The 18,786-nt window shown below is 41.6% G+C and overlaps 1 protein-coding gene across 3 annotated transcripts in view; it reads left to right on the top strand.

Moving 5' to 3' along the window:
* LRP5 (LDL receptor related protein 5) overlaps positions 1-18,786 on the top strand; it is a 248,622-nt gene that overhangs the window by 37,787 nt on the left and 192,049 nt on the right. For 2 of the 3 annotated variants that reach the window (XM_073347077.1, XM_073347076.1), the window contains exon 2: positions 14,274-14,670. The exons of the other annotated variant lie outside the window; for it this stretch is intronic. In XM_073347077.1, the coding sequence (XP_073203178.1) occupies positions 14,274-14,670 (397 nt within the window). The remainder of the gene's footprint in view (positions 1-14,273; positions 14,671-18,786) is intronic. 3 annotated transcript variants of the gene reach the window in all.

Raw genomic sequence — 18,786 nt, 5'->3', positions numbered from 1 at the left:
AAAAGTCCAATCTTGATTTAAAAATGGGTCAGTGATGAAGAATCCATCATGACCCTTGGTAATTTGTTCCAGTGGTTAAATACTCTCACTGTTAAACATTTACACCTTTTAAGAGGAGCCTAAGCGGTTGGGTGCCCAAATACCATTAACATTCAATGGAAGTTGGATGCCTAAAAACTCCCTTTGACTCCTTTGAAGATCCTAGCCATAGCTAACTCAGCACTTAACACTCAGATTTCCAAAAGTGGCTGCTGATTTGTGAGGTTGCTCATTTCTTGGGTATTCAGCTTGAGATTTCTGGAACCTGATTTTCAGAATCTGAGGGCATGTCTACACTTACCATGGATTGACACTGTGGCAATCAATCCACCAGAGGTTGATTTAGTGGGTCTAGTAAAGACCCGGTAAATCAACCACGTCGCTCTCCCGTTGGCTCTGGTACTCCACCGGAACGAGAATCATAAGGCAAGTCAATGGGAGAGTTTCTTCCGTCGACCCAGCACATTGTAGACATGCAATAAGTCGACCTAAGTTACATAGACTCCAGCTACGTTATTCATGTAGCTGGGGTTGTGTAACTTAGGTTGACTTAACCCCGTTGTGTAGCCCTGCTCTGAGTGTGCTCAGCACTTCTGAACATCGGACAACAGTGGGTCTCAAATCAGAGACCCAAAATTGGTAACCAGTTTTGGAGATGTTGGTCTACACCTTTGTTGTTGTTTCATCTCTCAGGTGGGGGTAATAAGCTTTACTGGGCAATAGGTAGCTTAAGTGCTAACATTCACCACAGTTTGCACATAGTTCTTGGGTAAATAAGTCCTACTGTCCCGTCCAATCCCCCTGCAGGTCTCAAATTTATTTATACAACAATTGTGCCTTGCAGGAAATTTTCTTTGAAATTGGCAATTATTCATGGATCCTAGTACAAACAGCTGGGCTCTTGGAGAAGGAGGCTGGTGGCGACTTTTATATATTGCCCTGTCAATAACATGAATCAGTTAGGGGTACCCCAAAGCATAACTTTAACTCTCCGTAAAATGCTCATGTGAAAGGCACACGTTTTTGAACTGGGGAGAAAAAAATGAACGGAGCAGTGAGTTGAGACTGGATAGGTCCCGTTGTATGTCTAGTATGAGCTGGGCTAGACTGGCATCATGTTGCAGTTCTCACAACTGATGAGGTACACAGGTTTCACAATGCAGAAACCAAGAATTGCCAAGAGCCAATAGTTTTGCAATAACTTCTAGGAGTTTTCTCTATTTATTAAAATGTACCAGACGTGGATGGCTTTATTCCCCAAGGACTTCCTTTCCTTGAAATGAAACTGAAAATGGACGGGAAGGGTTGTCTAGTCTCACTGTAGTGCCACGTAAGTGCCTCTGAATTCTCTGCTGAAATGCTGTTTTTGTAATGTCATAAAGCAGCAGTTCTCAAAATGTGATCCGTGGTTGCTTACTTGCTTGGTGGTCTGTGGAGAGTTGGCTGGTCACATGGTATTGGCTCTCCTTTTTTTCCAGCTGTTAAATTGTATTATATGATAACTATACATATTTTACTTTCCTAATGTAAGCAGTTTGTTTTAGCGACACAGATATTAATGAGCTCACAAAGGAGAAGGAAGGTGATCCATGCAGTTGTGAACTTGGTGGGGTCGTGGGGACTGTTCATAAGATGCTGTCTCTTAGATGCTCTATATTAATATGTCGTCCACCAGTGATCAAGTTGGAGGAGTCTTGTTTTAAAGCAGTGCTCCACAAATAACTTATCTCTGCTCCATCAGCATGCTATGGGGGGCGCTGCCCTTTTCTGCTTCCTGGAAGCACACCATTGATACAGAAGGTGTAATGCGCTGAGTCGAAAGCATGTCTCTTTCACCAACAGAAATTGGTCCAATAAAAGAGATTACCTCAGCCACCTTGTCTGTGCTAAATCAAGTCAGCTGCCCATCGTCTTTTGATACCGAATGGCCTTTACTTAAAATAGCGAACATAACAGGAGCTGGATGAGACAAGAATAGGTAAATTCACAGAGAACTCTGGTAGTTCCTGTCAGGCTTGAAGAAGCTAAACAAACCCCCAAATTGCATATTTTTTATAAAGCACCTTTGATGGCCCCTTTTGGAACATTCTCTTCAGATAATTGGTTGTTGCAGGGAAATAAACTAATTCAGTCCAATTGAAATGAAATTGTATATAATCAGAGTGCTATATTTTGTTGTAAATAATAACGTTAGCAGTGACAAACTGTAGACTGCCAAGGAAAACCAGGACTCTGAAATAAATCTCTGCTTCTTAAAACCTTATAATTAACACACAAAACGCCCCCCAAAAAACCAAACAAAACCAAAACTACTCAAAAACCCCACACAACTCAGAAAATGTAACATGGACTTTTAAAAACATATTGTCCATTTATTAAAAAGCAATATGTAAGGTTAGCTACCGGTTTTACTAATATGTGCTTGTCCCTATAAGTAAGACATATAATGTTTAGGATTACTATTGATAAAGATACTAGATTTGCATAGTCCCGGGGAGGCGGGGAAAGAAGACGAGAATGCCAGACACACAGTCCAAAACCATTACCCACATTACATTCTTAGGACCCACTTTTTAAGCTTACTAAAAAAAAATGCCACTGTAAATGTTGGTTAAAATTGGAAAGATACATTGAAATTATTCTGGGGTGGCAGTGTGGTCTAGTTCAGTGGTTTTCAACCTTTTTTCATTTATGGACCCCTAAAATATTTCGAATGGAGGTGTGGATCCCTTTGGAAATCTTGGACATGTCTGTGACCTCACAGGGGTCTGCGGACCGCAGGTTGAAAACCACTGGTTTAGTGGATTGGACTGGGAGCCCTGAGTTCTATTCCCAGTTATGCCACCGACCTGCTGTCCCTTCATATCTCTGCCTCTGTGTCAGCCTCACATCCTTAGTGTTGTCTGTTTAGATTGTAGGTTCCTTTGGGCATGGACTGTTCTCTCTCTCTCTCTCCCCATAGAGTGCCCAGCACAGTGGTGCTCTGATCTTGGTTGGGCGTCTAGGCGCTGCTGTAATGCTAGCAACTGGATTGTTTTTATTGAGTGGTTTTAATTAAATTCCGTTCATACAATGGTATGAAGAAGGAGTTTTTGTGTGTCTGGGCTGGGGGAATGACAACCTTACCTGAACCTGATAACTTTTATAAGGCTTTCAGTAATGCCAACCCCACGCATTCAGAAATCATGAGTCAGGCCCGCAAAATCATGAGATTGAAAATATGTTTGGGATTCTTTATCTGTCTTCTGGGTTTTGAACCTTCTGGGTATACTTGAGTAAATGGCATGCTGTACCTGATTATCCTGCAGAACAAGACACCTCCGATAACCTCTGCAGGATTATAATGTAGTCATCTTACTCTTTTGTGAGGCCAAGTCACAGTCTTGCTCTCTGTATTACTGGGGATTGCTTTAGTAAAGTTTAGGGCTAGCTCATAATAAAATAGAAAGGCGTCTTGAATTTTTAGTAAGTTTTGTCCTGGTGACTACAGCCTAGGCGTAGTGCAGTCAGGTACTGGTGTGATATGTATTTTCCCCTCGTCCCCCTCAATATGCCTCTGGCAGAGCACCACATCCACAGCCCTTCTTGTGGTCCTTGGCATCTTTTGAACAGTCCCTTTATAATAATGCCTGACTGTGCAAAGGTTTCTGCAACAGGCACAAATGTTTGTGAAGAACTAACACAACCAACCTCCCCTTTGGCAACTAAACTAGATTTTGACCTCTGGTATTTGGACGTGGGAAAGTTAATCTAGGAATACAGGTTGGAATTTTCACAAGCGTGTTAAGGGGAGGTAGGTACCCAAATCCCTTAGGCTTCTTGGAAATTCCAATCTTAAAGGCCCTGCAGTGAATTGCTCCTCTTACATTACAAGCCAAGCCAGGTGTCCTTTTAAGTTAATGTAAAAAAAAAAAAAAAGTCAATTACTCATATTTATAATTTAAAGCTGCCTGAGCATTCTTTGGTAGAGGTGGTAGGTGCCTGCCTGCACGCAAACAGGCTCCTTTTTATTCTATCCTGTTGGCAAATGTATCACTAATTTTCAAGCTGTCTCTAGTATTCAGCAATATGATCCTCACTGAAATACTTAGTGTGTATAAATAAAGCTGCCGCTAAAAATATTTCATATTTTGGGCTACTAGCGTGGATTGGATTACTTTGCACTGGTTTGTGCTTTGTGTAACCATGTAAACAGTTTAAAATATAGGTTGTAAAAAAAAAAAAAAAAAGTGAAATTTAAAGAACAATTCCCCTGACATCTGTTACAAATTCTATATATAAATACTGGGTATTCTTACAAGGTTTAAAATACTGTCGTCTTCTCCCTCTGAATTTCCAACATTGATTCCATCTAAAATCTAGTGAATGTGTAAATGAATCCTTCTTGGTTGGCAGCCCAGACATTTCCTTTCACAGTTTGGAGAGGGAAATTAGTAACAAATGCTGCTAGAGGAGGAGGAGAAAATATATTCTTTTTAAACATGCATTTAAAACACCCATTGGAGCACTATTTTTTAATGGCCTATTGTCCACCAGACCCCACCCCTTTAGTCATATATGGCACTACTGTTAAAGTCAGTAGTAGGACACTGTGCTGTACAAGGCACTTTTTCCCTAGAAGATCTTGAAGTGCTTTGTGAACATGCATTAATTAAGCCTCACAGTACCCCTCTGAGGTAATTAGTAGCACCGGGAAGGGTGCATTTGCAACCATGGATTGATTTTTACCAATGTGTATTGGCGTGTGGGGACAGACTGCTAGAGTGATTTGCCCAAATTTACACAAGTGGCAGAGCCAGGACTAGAACCCAGCACTCCAGATTCCCCAACTTTTCTTCTACGCACAAGTACCCACTGCCTCCCTGTTGCAGCAATGAAATTGTATAACTTTGGAACTGTAGTGGGAATTCACCTTTTGAAAATGATTTTGTTTTTTTCAGGGTGAAAGTGATAACCTCCCATTCTTTAGAGGACCATACTTGACAAGTTTATTGTGCGTGTTTATTAGAGGAAGATCAGCATTTAATCTTTTGAAGTTGATCAATGGATTTATGGCTCTCTACAGTAGTAACTGCCAGTAAACAGGGCTGGGATGGAGAACGCAGAGCCTTGGGTTTTAAGGAAGGGAAAAATGCTTTTGTTCACTGAATATACTGCCCGCACATTCAAAATGCAAAAGGAAACTTTTGTGTGTATGTGCCGTGCTCCCCTCTTGTCTGCCTCAGTACATGATCATGGGTTCTTCTTGACTGTGCAGGCTGGTTTAGCCAAGCTCTTGAGGATTCTTTTCTCTCTTACCCCAACCCCTTCATTCTTGAGGATATCTTGTCTACTTGGTAATGTGCCTTTCTGATGGCTGACTACTGCTGGGTCCCATGAGCTGAGCCACCCAGGCTGCTAGAAAAAAAGTGGTACTACACAGAAAAAGGACAAAATAAACACCAGGCATGTGGGAATATAAAGTCCTTTATGCAGGCCTTGTCTGAAATCTTTTCAAGGGCTGTGTGGGGAAAGGGCTGCAGGCAGGGTGGATTTGATTTAAATCAAATTAATTGATTTAAATCATGATTTAAATCACTTGTCAGGAAGATGCTATTTAATCATGGTTTTCTACATAAAAGTGTATTCTTGTTGGTTGTTACAACCTTAATACGTATTCTTCACAACTCAGAGATAGATGTAGGTTTCATTTTTAGAGGATACATACTATACATTTTTAAACAGTGATTTATTTTGAAAAAATTTCTGATTAGTTTTACAGCTATATCAGAAAATGAATGAATGATTGGTTGGTTATTTCATTTACCAAGGGTAATTGAAACAGATATTTATGAAGTCATTGGGAGGTGAACTATCTCCAATTCAACATGTGAATCATTAGTATTTGGAGGATATTCTTGCCATGCTGTATGAGGAGGAGAACATCACCAGACAGACAATTAAATTGTTTTATTTAACTAAAACAACAACGTTAAGTATTCTGGATTTTTTTTCTTCAACAGCAAACATATAATACGTTATTTTAACAAAACAAGCATATGTCCCGCGCTTCTCACATTTATCTCCAGACTTCTTCTCCTTGTCCAGATCTATTCTCTCCCCCCACCGCCCCAAACCATCTTCTATTCATTGAACTTTTTGAAACTTTGCACTTTTAGAGAGAGGTAAGGGATTGACTCTGTGTGCACAAATTTTCAGAAGGACAATAGAGTTGAGGTCAGTTATTTCTCACCTCTATATATTTATTTATTTATTTTAAAACATTTTTGCTGTTAACAAGCATGTTACCTCTGGAGACACAAATCTACAGTTTTGAGAACTGCAAAACTAAGCATCTCTGACGGTATCTCCTAGACTGAGCACTGAGTCCCATTGGGTAGATAGAAAGACTAACCTAAATAATCTATACGGAAGCCCCTGGCCCCCCCATAAGATTGGTTCCCTAATCCATGAACTATTGGAACTCATTTACAAAACTTTTCTTAAACATTACATGAATATATTCTCATACTATAGAATTAGAATTTATAATCCCTACTCCATGATGAGATATCTTTGAGCTATAATGTATCTTAATTAAAACTATCTTTAGATTGGGTTTTTTCCTCAAAAAGCATTTTATTAAAAAAAATCCATTTTTTTTTTTAAATTAAATCATTGATTTTTATTCACCCTGGCTGCAGGTTTAAGATATGCATCAGTTTGGAGAAGAGGGAGGAATGCCTTGTGCTGAGATATAACTGACCTCTACAGTCGATTTAGTGGTGTTAGGATCCAATTAACTGCATTGTGGGAGAATAGAGGACCTGTGGGTGCGTTTCCCTTTCAGCCACATTTCTGTGTTGAGCAGCTTACAGCTTCTGCATGGTAATATGTGAAAGTTTGGGTTATCACAAGAATTGTACCCAAATTGCTTTGCCTGACACCATAGAGAAATTAACCATGGGGGAACTCCATGAAGTATGCCAGCCTCCTCTTAGGACTCTATCTAATTTTAAGTATAGGAATTAATTCTCTACATAACTTCAAAGTCACATTATTAACAATCATATTTAGTAGCACATATAGGGTTCATTCTGCTAGACACATGACATGGGGGGAGGGGAGAGAGAGAGAGAGAAGCAACCAGTTTAACCATGAAAGTTATTTATTGCCAGGTAATAACCATAGGGGAGCCAAACAAATAAAGCAGTTATAATATTAAATCTAACTTACATTTCATTATAAAAGTCAGGTTCAGAAAACTAACTGATCACACAAGTCAGGGTCAGAAGGCTAGAGAGAAAGAGAGCTGGGTTCTCACCACTCCGTGAAGCTTGACTCGATCAGGGGTCCCAGGTGGTGGTGGTAGCTGAGGGTCCGGAGTGCTGGAGACAGGCAGAGCCCCCAGCACAATCAGTCAGGAGAAGATGAAGTCCCAATGGAACTGATACAGATTTTGGATCCAGGCATCGGAACACTTACTTGAGCATGGGTATGGGGTTTTTGTAGGGAAAGAACAATGGTTCAGGGGAGAACACTAGATTCATTTATGGGTAAACTGATGGCTCAAGGGAGTATACCAAAGGTGTGTTGTTCAGGTTAGACAATAGGAATTGATCATTCCTGGCTATGGGCTGTGTTCTTTTGAGGGAACTCACAATGCAATTAGGCGGCTTCAGTATTTTGGGTATCAATAAAGGATTTATTACTAGAATTGGTCTGATAACTACAGAGCTGGGTGTGTGCAGGCGTGGGTTCATTAACATCTGGAGCAGAGATCCCCCATCATGCAGTGCTTTGCTGGTCCCAGAGTTCAATGCTGTTCTTGCCTTGGAATCTCTGTTCTCCATTCTGTATGCTAATAGAGATGCCTCCCTGTCCCATCTCCAATGCAAATGAGGCTCGGGGAATTTCCTTAATCCTATCACCCTTGTCCGGAGGGGTTTAGGTGTGTCTTCCACTGCCTTTTCATTGCTTTTGTAAGCCTTTCTTCTGATCTGTTTTGGTTCAAGCAGAGGCTGGGTGGGGTGTGTGTGTGTGTGGGGTCTTTTGTGAGTCAGACAGGCTGGGTACTGCGCCCTGGTTCCCCAAGAACACATTGCTGACAGGTAACAGTACAGATCTGTATTTTCTGTCTATTTCATGGTATAGCCACACGTGGGTAGATAGTTACATGAAGCCAAGCACATTCTTTTCTTATTAGTGGAAAATATGTTTTGTTTTGTTTTTTTTTAAGTATAATACCTCCTTGTACAAGAAAGTATGGTCGAGAGGTAGCTTTATGATTACATTTATTTCAGAACTGGAATAGGACTTCTGTAATTTTCTGCAGTGTTAGGTTGCTCTCTGTTCAGAATTTATTTGATACAGTGTTTGTGGTATTTCAGATTTTTCTATTTGAAAAAGGATCATGAGAGCTCAAGCTACATACAGATGTTTTAAATATTGCCTATTAAGGAAAAATATGAACTGTTCAAACTTTACTAAAAAGAATACTTTTTTTTTTTTGGTAGCTAGACTAAAATGTTGTCACGCCAGTTGGGTGGTAATACATACAACATATAAACAAACAGTTTGTGCTCTACACTTATCCTGTTAATGTTTATGCTTCTTCCCTTTTCAGAGTATAAATCATTTTTCCATAATAAGCAATTTACAGAGATCAGGAGCATCATTGATCACAAAAGTTTTGTTTACAAGCCAAATGTTACACAGACTATGTTCCTCTGTTGAGAACGTGGGACTTGTTAATCATGCAATAACATCCCCATGAAGGAATATTGTATCCTGTTATGTCTAGTTCACTTGAATGTTAGAAGTAATGGAGGGTTTTTTTATGGCCCAAAGGTGAGGCAGAGGACAGAATGATTGAAAAGAATTGGAAATGGGTACAGAGCCCTTGACTTGTAGATTTTAAATCCAGCCCAGGACTGTAGTGAACAAAAACTACTACTTTCTCCTCCTCCACCGTTCCCTGTGTGGGGCTTCTCGCCTCCCCATTTGGCACCAGGAGTGGGGTCCAGCCACCCAGCTCTCCAGAGAAGCGGGGCGGGGGAAGCTGGGCTCTGGGCATGAAATTGACAAGACGGCCAACAGCCGTTGTAAGGAACGCAGTGTGTACACAGACACTGCATCACCCTAACTACAGTGACATAAGCCTTTCGCCTCCCTTGGAGGTGGAGTTATGATGTTAGTGTAGTAGGGCACTTACATCAGCAGGAGGAAGGCTGTAGAGTAGACACTGACATAATTAAGTCAACGTAAGCTGCCTTACGTCGATCTAACTGTAGTGTAGACCAGCCCTCAGACAACAAGGACTTGAATGAGCCCTGGAGAGTGAACTGTTCTTTCACTGCTCAAGGTATTTCCTGCAGGTCAGGATTGAGGCATATAGGTGGCATGGTTTGAGGGAAGCTTGTACTGCCACTCTTCATAATGCTTCTGTTCTGTGAGCAAACTGAATTCTTTTTGTTAAAGGAAAAAAAATAGAAGTGCTCCAACAGATCAGTGAAAATATCTTGGATCTCCTGGAAAATAGCTTGTTTTTACTGTTCATGAAGCAGTAAATCAGGTTTCCAGTCTACCTTATCTCTGCTGCTGCTACTGGTTCCTCAGAGTAGGACTTTGACTTTCCAGTGCTTGAAAAGTCTCTCTTTGCTTCTCACCATTTATGTTTTGAACTGCTATGAAATAGTTCAGTGTCAAGATTGTTGTGGCAGTAAATGTGAAACAGTGAACGGCATCTTAGGGACTTCAGTTAAGGTAGTAAGATGATGAGTAGTTATATTTTTCTTCAAGCCTGCTTTTGTTGGCTCATAAAACCACATTAATCCATTAACTAGATTTTCAGTAAGGTTGGTATTGTCCATTTGGGGTTTTTGCTGTTTAAGATGATCTGATTAACATCCTCCATGTGCTGCTTTCAGGTCACTTAGTCTCACAAATTCAGTACTATCCTCACCTCCTACTACATCAGAGCACTGCCACCATCTTTAGTTGTGATATATAGCCTGATTTAATCACCTCAGGGCCTTGGAATTTGGAGCAACTCATTGCTCTTCTGTCTTTGATTTTATTTGTAAAGTCAGAAGAGTCTCAGCTTTCCCCATCCTGGCAGGATTTCAAACAAAAAATGGATATTGGTTAAAATAAGTGATTTATTTACTATTTTCACCTCAGGAGTTGTTGTTCCTAAATGGATTTCTGCACTTCCTTAGTCAAAATCTAAACTGAACAAAACAGACCATTTTGGGGGTGTGATTTTTTTCCCGATGTCCCTGTTCTACTAACCTGTGATTTTTCTTTCTGCAAATGGAAACTGAATTAAAAATTCATCTTTATTGTTTTGAAAAAAATAATTTCTGGCTAGTCTCGCCAATCGACTTATATAATTATTAACACAATTGCAAGTTCGTGTTTTTTCCTTGCTGGGTGTTTATAGCCAACACAATGTGGCTGCACTTCAATCAGAAGGAGTTGGAAGCAGAGAAGTGACACATGCTAGAGTCCAGTGATTTAATGTGTATCTGTACACGGTTTACCTGCTGATGCTCGCTGTAGGCTGGAGCCTGTTGAAAGGGAAGGGAAGCTGGGTTAATATCAATACTGATTGGATTAGACATTGTTCAGATCTGATCTTTAGTTAAAATGATGTTGAAGTCTTCTGCTGGTGATTGTGCCTGGGGAACTTCATTGTATTTGTAACAGTCACTCTGTCTTCTTCAGTGTGGGGAAAAAGTCCAAATGAATGTCCTAATTCTCCTCTACTTCCACCCAAAACTCACTTTTTGGTAGAGGGTGCATATATATATATATTTTTTTTTTAAATCAGTGCATGTGCTTTTTTCATGGCCTCAGTGTTAGGCAGGCTGCATATAGCCACTGCTTATGTAAAGTGACACGCATAACTGGAAAGTTCTCTGCCCTCAGGAGCTTAGTCGGAATAGACTCCTGTACCATCAACCTGTGGGAGCGTTGTTCAGAAGGCTTGATTCTGTGCCATTTAAAATAGACATGCTTTTGAGGACCCAGTGAGTTTCCAGGAATAAAATTTTTTATATTTTAGACCTTTTTTTTTTCTTTTGGTTTCGGTGACCAACCTGTTGGGCTTTAATGGGTATTTATTACTAGTTTTCTAAAGGCAAGGGTAAGGTGGAATTTGGCAAGTTTAGAAATGAGATGGAAGCACTACTGGGATTTCATTTCCTATCAAATAAGTCTCCTCAAGCTGTATAAACTTTCTTGAGTTAAATACTTTAGAAGACCGATATTAAATTTTTAGTGAAACAAGCATAGTAACAATTGCCTGTTCCTTGCTACCCAGCCTCACCAAGCAACCAGCTGATTTAAATTTTCCTTATTACTTTCAGAAGTATATACTTCCTCCAAAAAGAAAAATAAAACAGCCTTTTTCCTGACTTGGAAAAAAATTCAAATAGCCTGAATCCTTAGGCATGATTTGAGTTCAGCTGAAGTTTAGTTGTAAAACCTATCAACTGAGCTCCATTGCTTGCACACACATACATATGCTGCTGTCACATGTGCTTTATGATCTACCCTTTTCAATGGCATGCACCATGCCATGAATGTAGCTATTAGAGGATTGAGTGTAATTGGAGACCAGGGTTCACAAGAAAAGCATTAGTATGTCACAAAGCTGCCAGCATAGTGAACTGGTAAAATAGAGTATAATCTGATTTCTTTTTAAAGTACAGAAGGAATTGAATCTGAAAGGCAATATCGAGAGCTAACTTTATCATACATTATATACTGTAACAAGAATTGGAAACTGAAGATATTTATAGGACAGGCTTGAAGCCATAGAAGATGAGATAACACATCTGTCCTTGCTGGTCTGTTTTGAGTGTTGTTTCTTGAATTGAGTGGCAAGTTTTTGGATCTCAACTGTGAGTGCATTTAGGAGGCAGAAACATCAGCTGGAATGATGAATGTCTTGTCGGGGAGCCAGCGATTGATTATCATAGACGTCTGGCAGCTGTTGCTTGAGCTTGTGGAATTACTATGGAGGACTCAAGGTGACAAATAGTTTGGTAAATGAAAACAGTTCTGCATTAGATTACAGTAAAGATCTACTGTACCATTGGCAAGCTAAGTAGAAGCAGAATTCTGCTACTCTCAGCAACTGGTGCCCACTTCTGAAATATTAGCATTCCTGTCAACTGGTGATGGTGTTATTGGGCCAGCCCTGTGTGCTCGCTTTACTGCAGTGGACTGCCACACTTATGGAGCCAGTCTGATGACAAGCTTCTGCTTTTTATTTCCCCCAGAAGGGAAGATGATACCCTTAACTCCCTGGGGTATACAGAGAGAAGAGAATCATGCTGCTAACATGAACTGTCTGGTGTGATTGGGAAAGACAGTGTCCTGTAGGAGCCCTGGGACTTGGTCCTCTTCTGGAAGAAGCTGTTAGGCTTAATGCAATGAGCAGGAAATGTACTCTTGCTGGAGAACTGTTATTGTGGTCTAGCAGACAAGCGTGATCCTGGGAAGGGGATTGAAGAGGGTATACAGGACCTCAGAGTCTTGAGGTTAAAGAGGGGGGATGGAGTTTACGTGAGCAAATTTGAAAGAGGTGAATCAGTAATAATAGTTTCTACAAAAACAACAGTGTAAATGAGTGATGGTCACATAAACACCACCCTATACCGGAAACCTACTGACCGCTATACTTACCTACATGCCTGCAGCTTCCATCCAGGACACATCACACGATCCATTGTCTACAGCCAAGCCCTAAGATTTGTTGTTTTTGTGGATACAGACTAACACGGCTACCCCCGATACTTGATAATAGTTTCTGTGTCTCTATGGGCTTCCACGAGAATTAGCAAATTGAATCTTGCAACATCCCTAAGGAGGTAGGTATTGCAAAGGGACTTGCTGAAGGTCACATGCAATCTGGTACAGCCAGCAGCAAAATCCAGATCTCCTGACTGTCCGTTCCCATGGCTTAGACTATAAGACCGTGCTTCTTTAGTGAAAATTGGAGGGATTCACTGAAGAGATTTCTCACGTCATCTAGTATCGTTAGGGGTATACTTAAATTGTGGAGAAATCCTATAATTTTCACGAGATGGTCACGGCGTAAAAAGCAAATTTCATGGATGTGTTACACATCCGCTAAATTTGCTACTTATTCTATGACCCGCTCATGAAAAATGTGTGATTTCTCCGCAGAGTTTCTCAAACTAGGGGCCTGGACCCAAAGGGGGGTTGCATGCGTGTTAGGGGGTCCTGGTATTGTCACCCTTACTTCTGCATTGCTGCTGGCGACAGTACTGCCTGAAGCTGGGTGGTGGGAAAGAGGCGGCTACAGCCCTTGTGCCCATCTCTGAAGGCAGTGCCGCCACCAGCAGCAGCACAGAAGCAAGGGTGACAATACCAGGCCACCCTTACTTCTCTGCAGCTGCTGGCGGCGGTGCTGCCTTCAGAGTTGGGCAGCTGGAGAGCAGATGTCACAGGGGAGACCTGATTTCACAGTCCATGACTTGATTTTCATGGGTGTGAATTCGGTAGACCCCTGAGTACAGTAGTTTCCAGCCGTGGACATGTAGCAGAGATTCAAGGTTTTGTGACTGGTACCTTAAGCTCTGTGTTTTAGTGACGAGCCTTGTGCTAGGCCTTAGTGTGGCACTGCTGCTTCCATGCAATTCAGTTGTGTGCCTTCTAAACCCCCATGGACCTTGTTACGTTCCAAACCCCAGCCTCGTGGCTGACAGAGGTTTAGAGCATCCAGAGTAATCCGTGATGTGGTTTGGAACATATTCAGTTGAGTTGGAGGCTGTGAGCGCACAGCCAAAGGGTGTTTAAAGTAGTCATGTTGCCTGACTACTTTAGGAAATGCTAATTTTGTCCATATTAAAGTCTCTTTTTAAATCCTCTGAACCAGGCCATGTTTGGACCTGGCTCAGCCCATGATGTATATTATGTGAGGAGCAGAAAGGCATAGACATAATCTAGATTCCAGTTATTTGGGAGGCCTCATGATAGATGGAGTCGGACCCCTTTGCTTTTCCTTAATTGACCAATCTTGTGCTTTTTCACTCTGGTATATTGAAATAGGTCGGAGGCATTGTGGGTAGTGTATGTTTAGTCCTGGTGTGAAACTTCAGCCTTTCTTCTCTCAGCTTCCCACCATCCAAGGAGGAGATGCACACACTCTGCTTTATACTTGCAGCTTTAAAATTGCACGCATTTGGTAACATTAAGATGATTTCCTTTCCCTTCCATAGCTTCTCCTCTTCTGCTTTTCGCCAATCGTCGGGATGTCAGACTGGTGGATGCTGGAGGAGTGAAGCCGGAGTCCACTGTAGTGGTCAGTGGCTTAGAAGATGCCGCTGCGGTTGACTTTCAGTACTCACAAGGCGTCATTTACTGGACAGACGTGAGTGAAGAAGCCATCAAGCAAACGTACTTGAACCAAACTGGGAATGTAGTGCAGAATGTCATTATTTCTGGTCTGGTTTCTCCGGATGGCCTGGCATGTGACTGGATTGGGAAAAAGCTGTACTGGACGGACTCGGAAACCAATAGGATAGAAGTTGCTAATCTCAATGGAACGTCTAGAAATGTCCTCTTCTGGCAAGACCTTGACCAGCCAAGGGCAATTGCCTTGGATCCAGCACATGGGTAAATATTAACCTGACTCTGCATGGCTGCAGTGTCACAGTTGCTTTGTGAGGGATTTTTGGCTCTGTAAAAAGAAATATTATCCCTTGTTTCAAATAAGCTCTTGTTTCAGATGCTACTTTCTCAAGGTATTTTATTGCTGAACATATGTTTAGACTTAAATACAATGTGGCAAGGAATGACAACACGGATACAGAGCCAAAATTAAAGAGTGTGTGTGTGTGTGTGTATATATATATATATATATATATATATATATATATATATATATATATATACGCACATATAATAGCCAAGCTTAGGTGCCAATGAAAATACTCAATCAGTAAGAGTCTTACTTTTCCACTTTGCCTTAATGTTGTAAATTTCTATTCCTGCAGTTAACCTGTCTGGTAAGTTAATAGAACTCTTGTTTGGGTTATGATGTGTGTGGTTTTCTTTTTTTAATGCATGTAGACAGCAATGTATGTAAATCTCCTTTAGTCAAAACAGGAATTCTCACATGCTTTGCTTTGGTAAACAAAAGCAGTGTGTTGAAGTCGTGATTGTCATCTAATTATATAAGTGCTGGCAGGTGAATGAACCTGGTAGAGGCCCCAACATCTAGATCAGGACCCCATCATGCTAGCACTGTATGGACATATAGTATGGCGGGGTGTCTCTGCCCCAAAGAGCTTACAATCTAAATATATACAATCTAAAAATATACAAAATAGGCAAAGGAGGGGGGTGCGTGGGGGTGTGTGTGTGTGAGAGAGAGAGGAAACAAGCACAAATGAGCTGAAATGACTTGCCCAAGGTTACGCAGCAAGTCAGTAGCAGAGCCAGGAAAGCATTCAGGTCTCCAGAATCTTAGTCCAGTGTCCTATTCATTGGATCAAACTGCCTTGATGGTGCTTCCGCCTGCAGCCATTCCTTGCATCCTGGTGCATTGCCAGTGTGGACAAAAAGAAATGTTGAAGCTGCATGGTTGCAGCTCGTCCTGTCAGCTCTTTCTACACACAGTTCTTTGTGAGGGGTCACTTTATCCTTCTCTTCTAAATTAAGCAGCTCCTAAATCCTTCCCCTCTTTAAGAAAGTCCAGCACGAGCCAAAGCACACAATAGATTTGGGCTCTTTGTGAGAGTTGTTGAGGGGAAAAAATAGATAGATGAGTAGAATTCAGTATAAAAGTAATGGAATTTCACAGCTTTTCAGTAACACAGAAGTGACTGGCAGTGAGCTGGGAGAGAATCAGTCTCTGCAGAGCCTGTCTTTTGAATTGAGTGTCTGGAGTAAAATATATAATCTCCAAAACAGAAGCAAAAGAAAGACAGGAGCAAAGAGAGCTTGGTGTTGTGCTGTGGCCACTTACCATAATACAAGCTGGAGTTTTAATGCCCCCTCAGTAGCAGTCCCACGTACTAGACTCTTTTGAGACCAAAACAGGAAGGAGGAACATTTATAATTAACATGCAAATTACATTCTTCCTAAGCGCGGTTGCTCACACCCCCAAAAGAAATCCAAACCACAATCATACCAAGTGATGCTCCAGCCACCACTGAGCAACTGCTATTCTCTAGATGACTGGTGGATGCCAGGCAGGCAACCACAGCCCTGTGTGGTGGGGAGAAAGGAGTGAACTTGCTGGGCTTGGATGGCTTCTCCCAAAGGGACCTGTTCCTCTGGCCCTTGGTGCAAGGAGGAAACGAGAAGTCAGCAGTGACACACAAGTGCACCAGTCTAATGGAAGTTCTTTTAAAACGGTCATGAACTTGGAAACCGCAAAATAAAGCAGTGATGCACCTCATTTGACAGCGCCACTGAGGTGTGCTGGTGCTCGCTGCTGTAAGGGTGTGTGCTTCAGGCTCTTAGATGGCGCAGGAGAGTGCCCCCGGTTGCTTCCTCTTGCCATGTTCCTGCAGCAGTTTGAGGCCATCGGCACATGTGCACAGATCCTTAAAAAGGACAGACACACCAGGGGGAAAGAGTTTCAGTAGAGCCTGAATGGAATGTATGTTTTGCAAAAATGCTTGTGGAATCCTGCAAAATCTTGCCATTTTCAGAAAGCGCTTTTTCATGGGGGGAAACCATTCCCTCTCCCTGTTCTCCTGCCCCCGAGCTGGTGGTATGTGCATCAGCAGTCTGGTAAAGCCACAGTTGAAATGAGCGCTGTGCGTGGTGGCCATTCTGTACTGGGTTATAAAACCCAAGCTTGGAAGTGTAGGCATGCTAAACTCACTGCACGCTGTTCAGGTGAGGCTCAGCTCCCCCAGGAAATGGCTGACTGCCAGAGAGCGCAGTTTGCTGGGTAGGCGGTCCCCTTTGCAACCTTTGCTTGGCAAACATTGGTGGGGGGAAAGCTAGACAAGATGAAATGCAGCTTAAACTGCCCTTGGGTGGGGCTAGGTGCAGCTGTAAGCTAGTGGCTATAGCCTTTTTCCTCTGGAGACTGGGATTCAAATCCTAAATAAAGATTATAGGTGCAAATGAGTTTGGCTGTCTGTAGTGATCCCTCATAGGCGTGTCACCGCTTCACTCTGCTCAGAAGAGGCCTAGAATGACTCTCAGGAGTATGGCAGGTCAGGACTGAGGTTGTAGGGGTGCCTGCATTCTGCCTAGTGCTCCCTTGTAGTTTCATGTTTCCCAAACCTACTTAGAAAAGGGATCCCAGACTTAGATAGTCAGAAACCCTGCATGTGTGTGTACGGGAGGGGAAAAAAAACATGACAGAGCTTTTAGGTATCGTTGAAATGCATTTAATGTCGAAAGAGAGACAGCATCCTGGAGAGAGACTACATTTTATTCATATAGTCAGTGCTTATACTCAAGCCTAGATCTTAGTTTTTCTACTGTTAACTCCTATCTTAAGTATACAAAGTTGGTATGGACAGTGTTAGATCATGCCCCTGTGTGGGTTATACCAAAGCAGAGGAGCAATGAATCTTAAATGATACTATGTTACAGGACCTAAAGATAGAAACAAAAATGTGTATAAAGTGGGGGATACTAGTGATGCTATCCTCTGGGACAGAGGTTCCCAGTCTTTCCAGACTACTGTACCCCTTTCGGGAGTCTGATTTGTCACCCCCATGTTTTGTTTCACTTAAAAACTACTTGCTGACAAAATCAGACATAAAAATACAAAAGTGTCACAGCACACTATCACTGAAAGGTTGCTGACGCTCTCCTTTTTACCATATCATTCTAAAATAAATTGGAATATAATTATTGTACTTATTCAGTGTATAGTATATAGAGGAGTATAAACAAGTCATTGTATGAAATTTTAGTTTTGTACTGACTTCACTAGTGCTTTTTATGTAGCCTGTTGTAAAACTAGGCAAATATCTAGATGAGTTAATGTACCTCTGGGAAAACCTGTGCGTACCCGCAGGGGTACATGTACTCCTGGTTGAGAACTACTGCTCTGGAAAACTGCCCAAACTAATTTTAGGGAGGTTGCTTGGTATGCCTAGTAACGTAAAGAAAAAAAAATAGATAGAAAGTGTTGCGTGTGTGTGCATGTGTGCACATGCAAAGATTGGGAGATCATCAGAGTACAGGAAATTAGAAGCAGTACAGACCACTTAAAATGTAACAGGAGAACTCAAATGTGCTATCCTTTGAAAAGGCAGTGTGACAAAATTAGCTTAAAGAGCCTTTCATTTAAAGGGCCCACCAATGTGGATTTACTATCAGAGCTGATAAGAAAACAAATTGTCAAAAACTGGAAAGGATACGATAAGGAATCCTGGATCTATTAAATCTGCCTCAGTACATATCGCAATATGCAGATCCTACAGAACCCGTTGGAGCTGTATTTTTTTTAAAAAGTAAAACTTCAATTTCAGTAGGAAGATCCAGTTAGCAGAGGTGCAAATATCTTGAACGGAGGTGGAAAGGGCCGTAAACAGTTTAAATCAGGAGTTCTCTCAGCCTTGGGATGCAAACAGGTTTCAGGAGAGGTGTGACCATCCTTCCTTTCTTACTCTTTCATTTAAAAAAATAGCTTCTAGATCGTCTGAACGTGAAGAGAACTTTGAGAGTAAAGCAGTGCAATGGGGCCCAAATCTGCAGACAGCCTGGAATAGTGCTTCTAAGGTGGATTCAAACTTGGGGCATTGTGACCTCCT

This window comes from Lepidochelys kempii, chromosome 6 (genome assembly GCF_965140265.1).
Source record: "Lepidochelys kempii isolate rLepKem1 chromosome 6, rLepKem1.hap2, whole genome shotgun sequence".
Lineage (NCBI taxonomy): Eukaryota > Metazoa > Chordata > Testudines > Cheloniidae > Lepidochelys > Lepidochelys kempii.
Note: the sequence above shows the minus strand (reverse complement) of the source record. Positions and strands in the feature narration are given on the sequence as shown.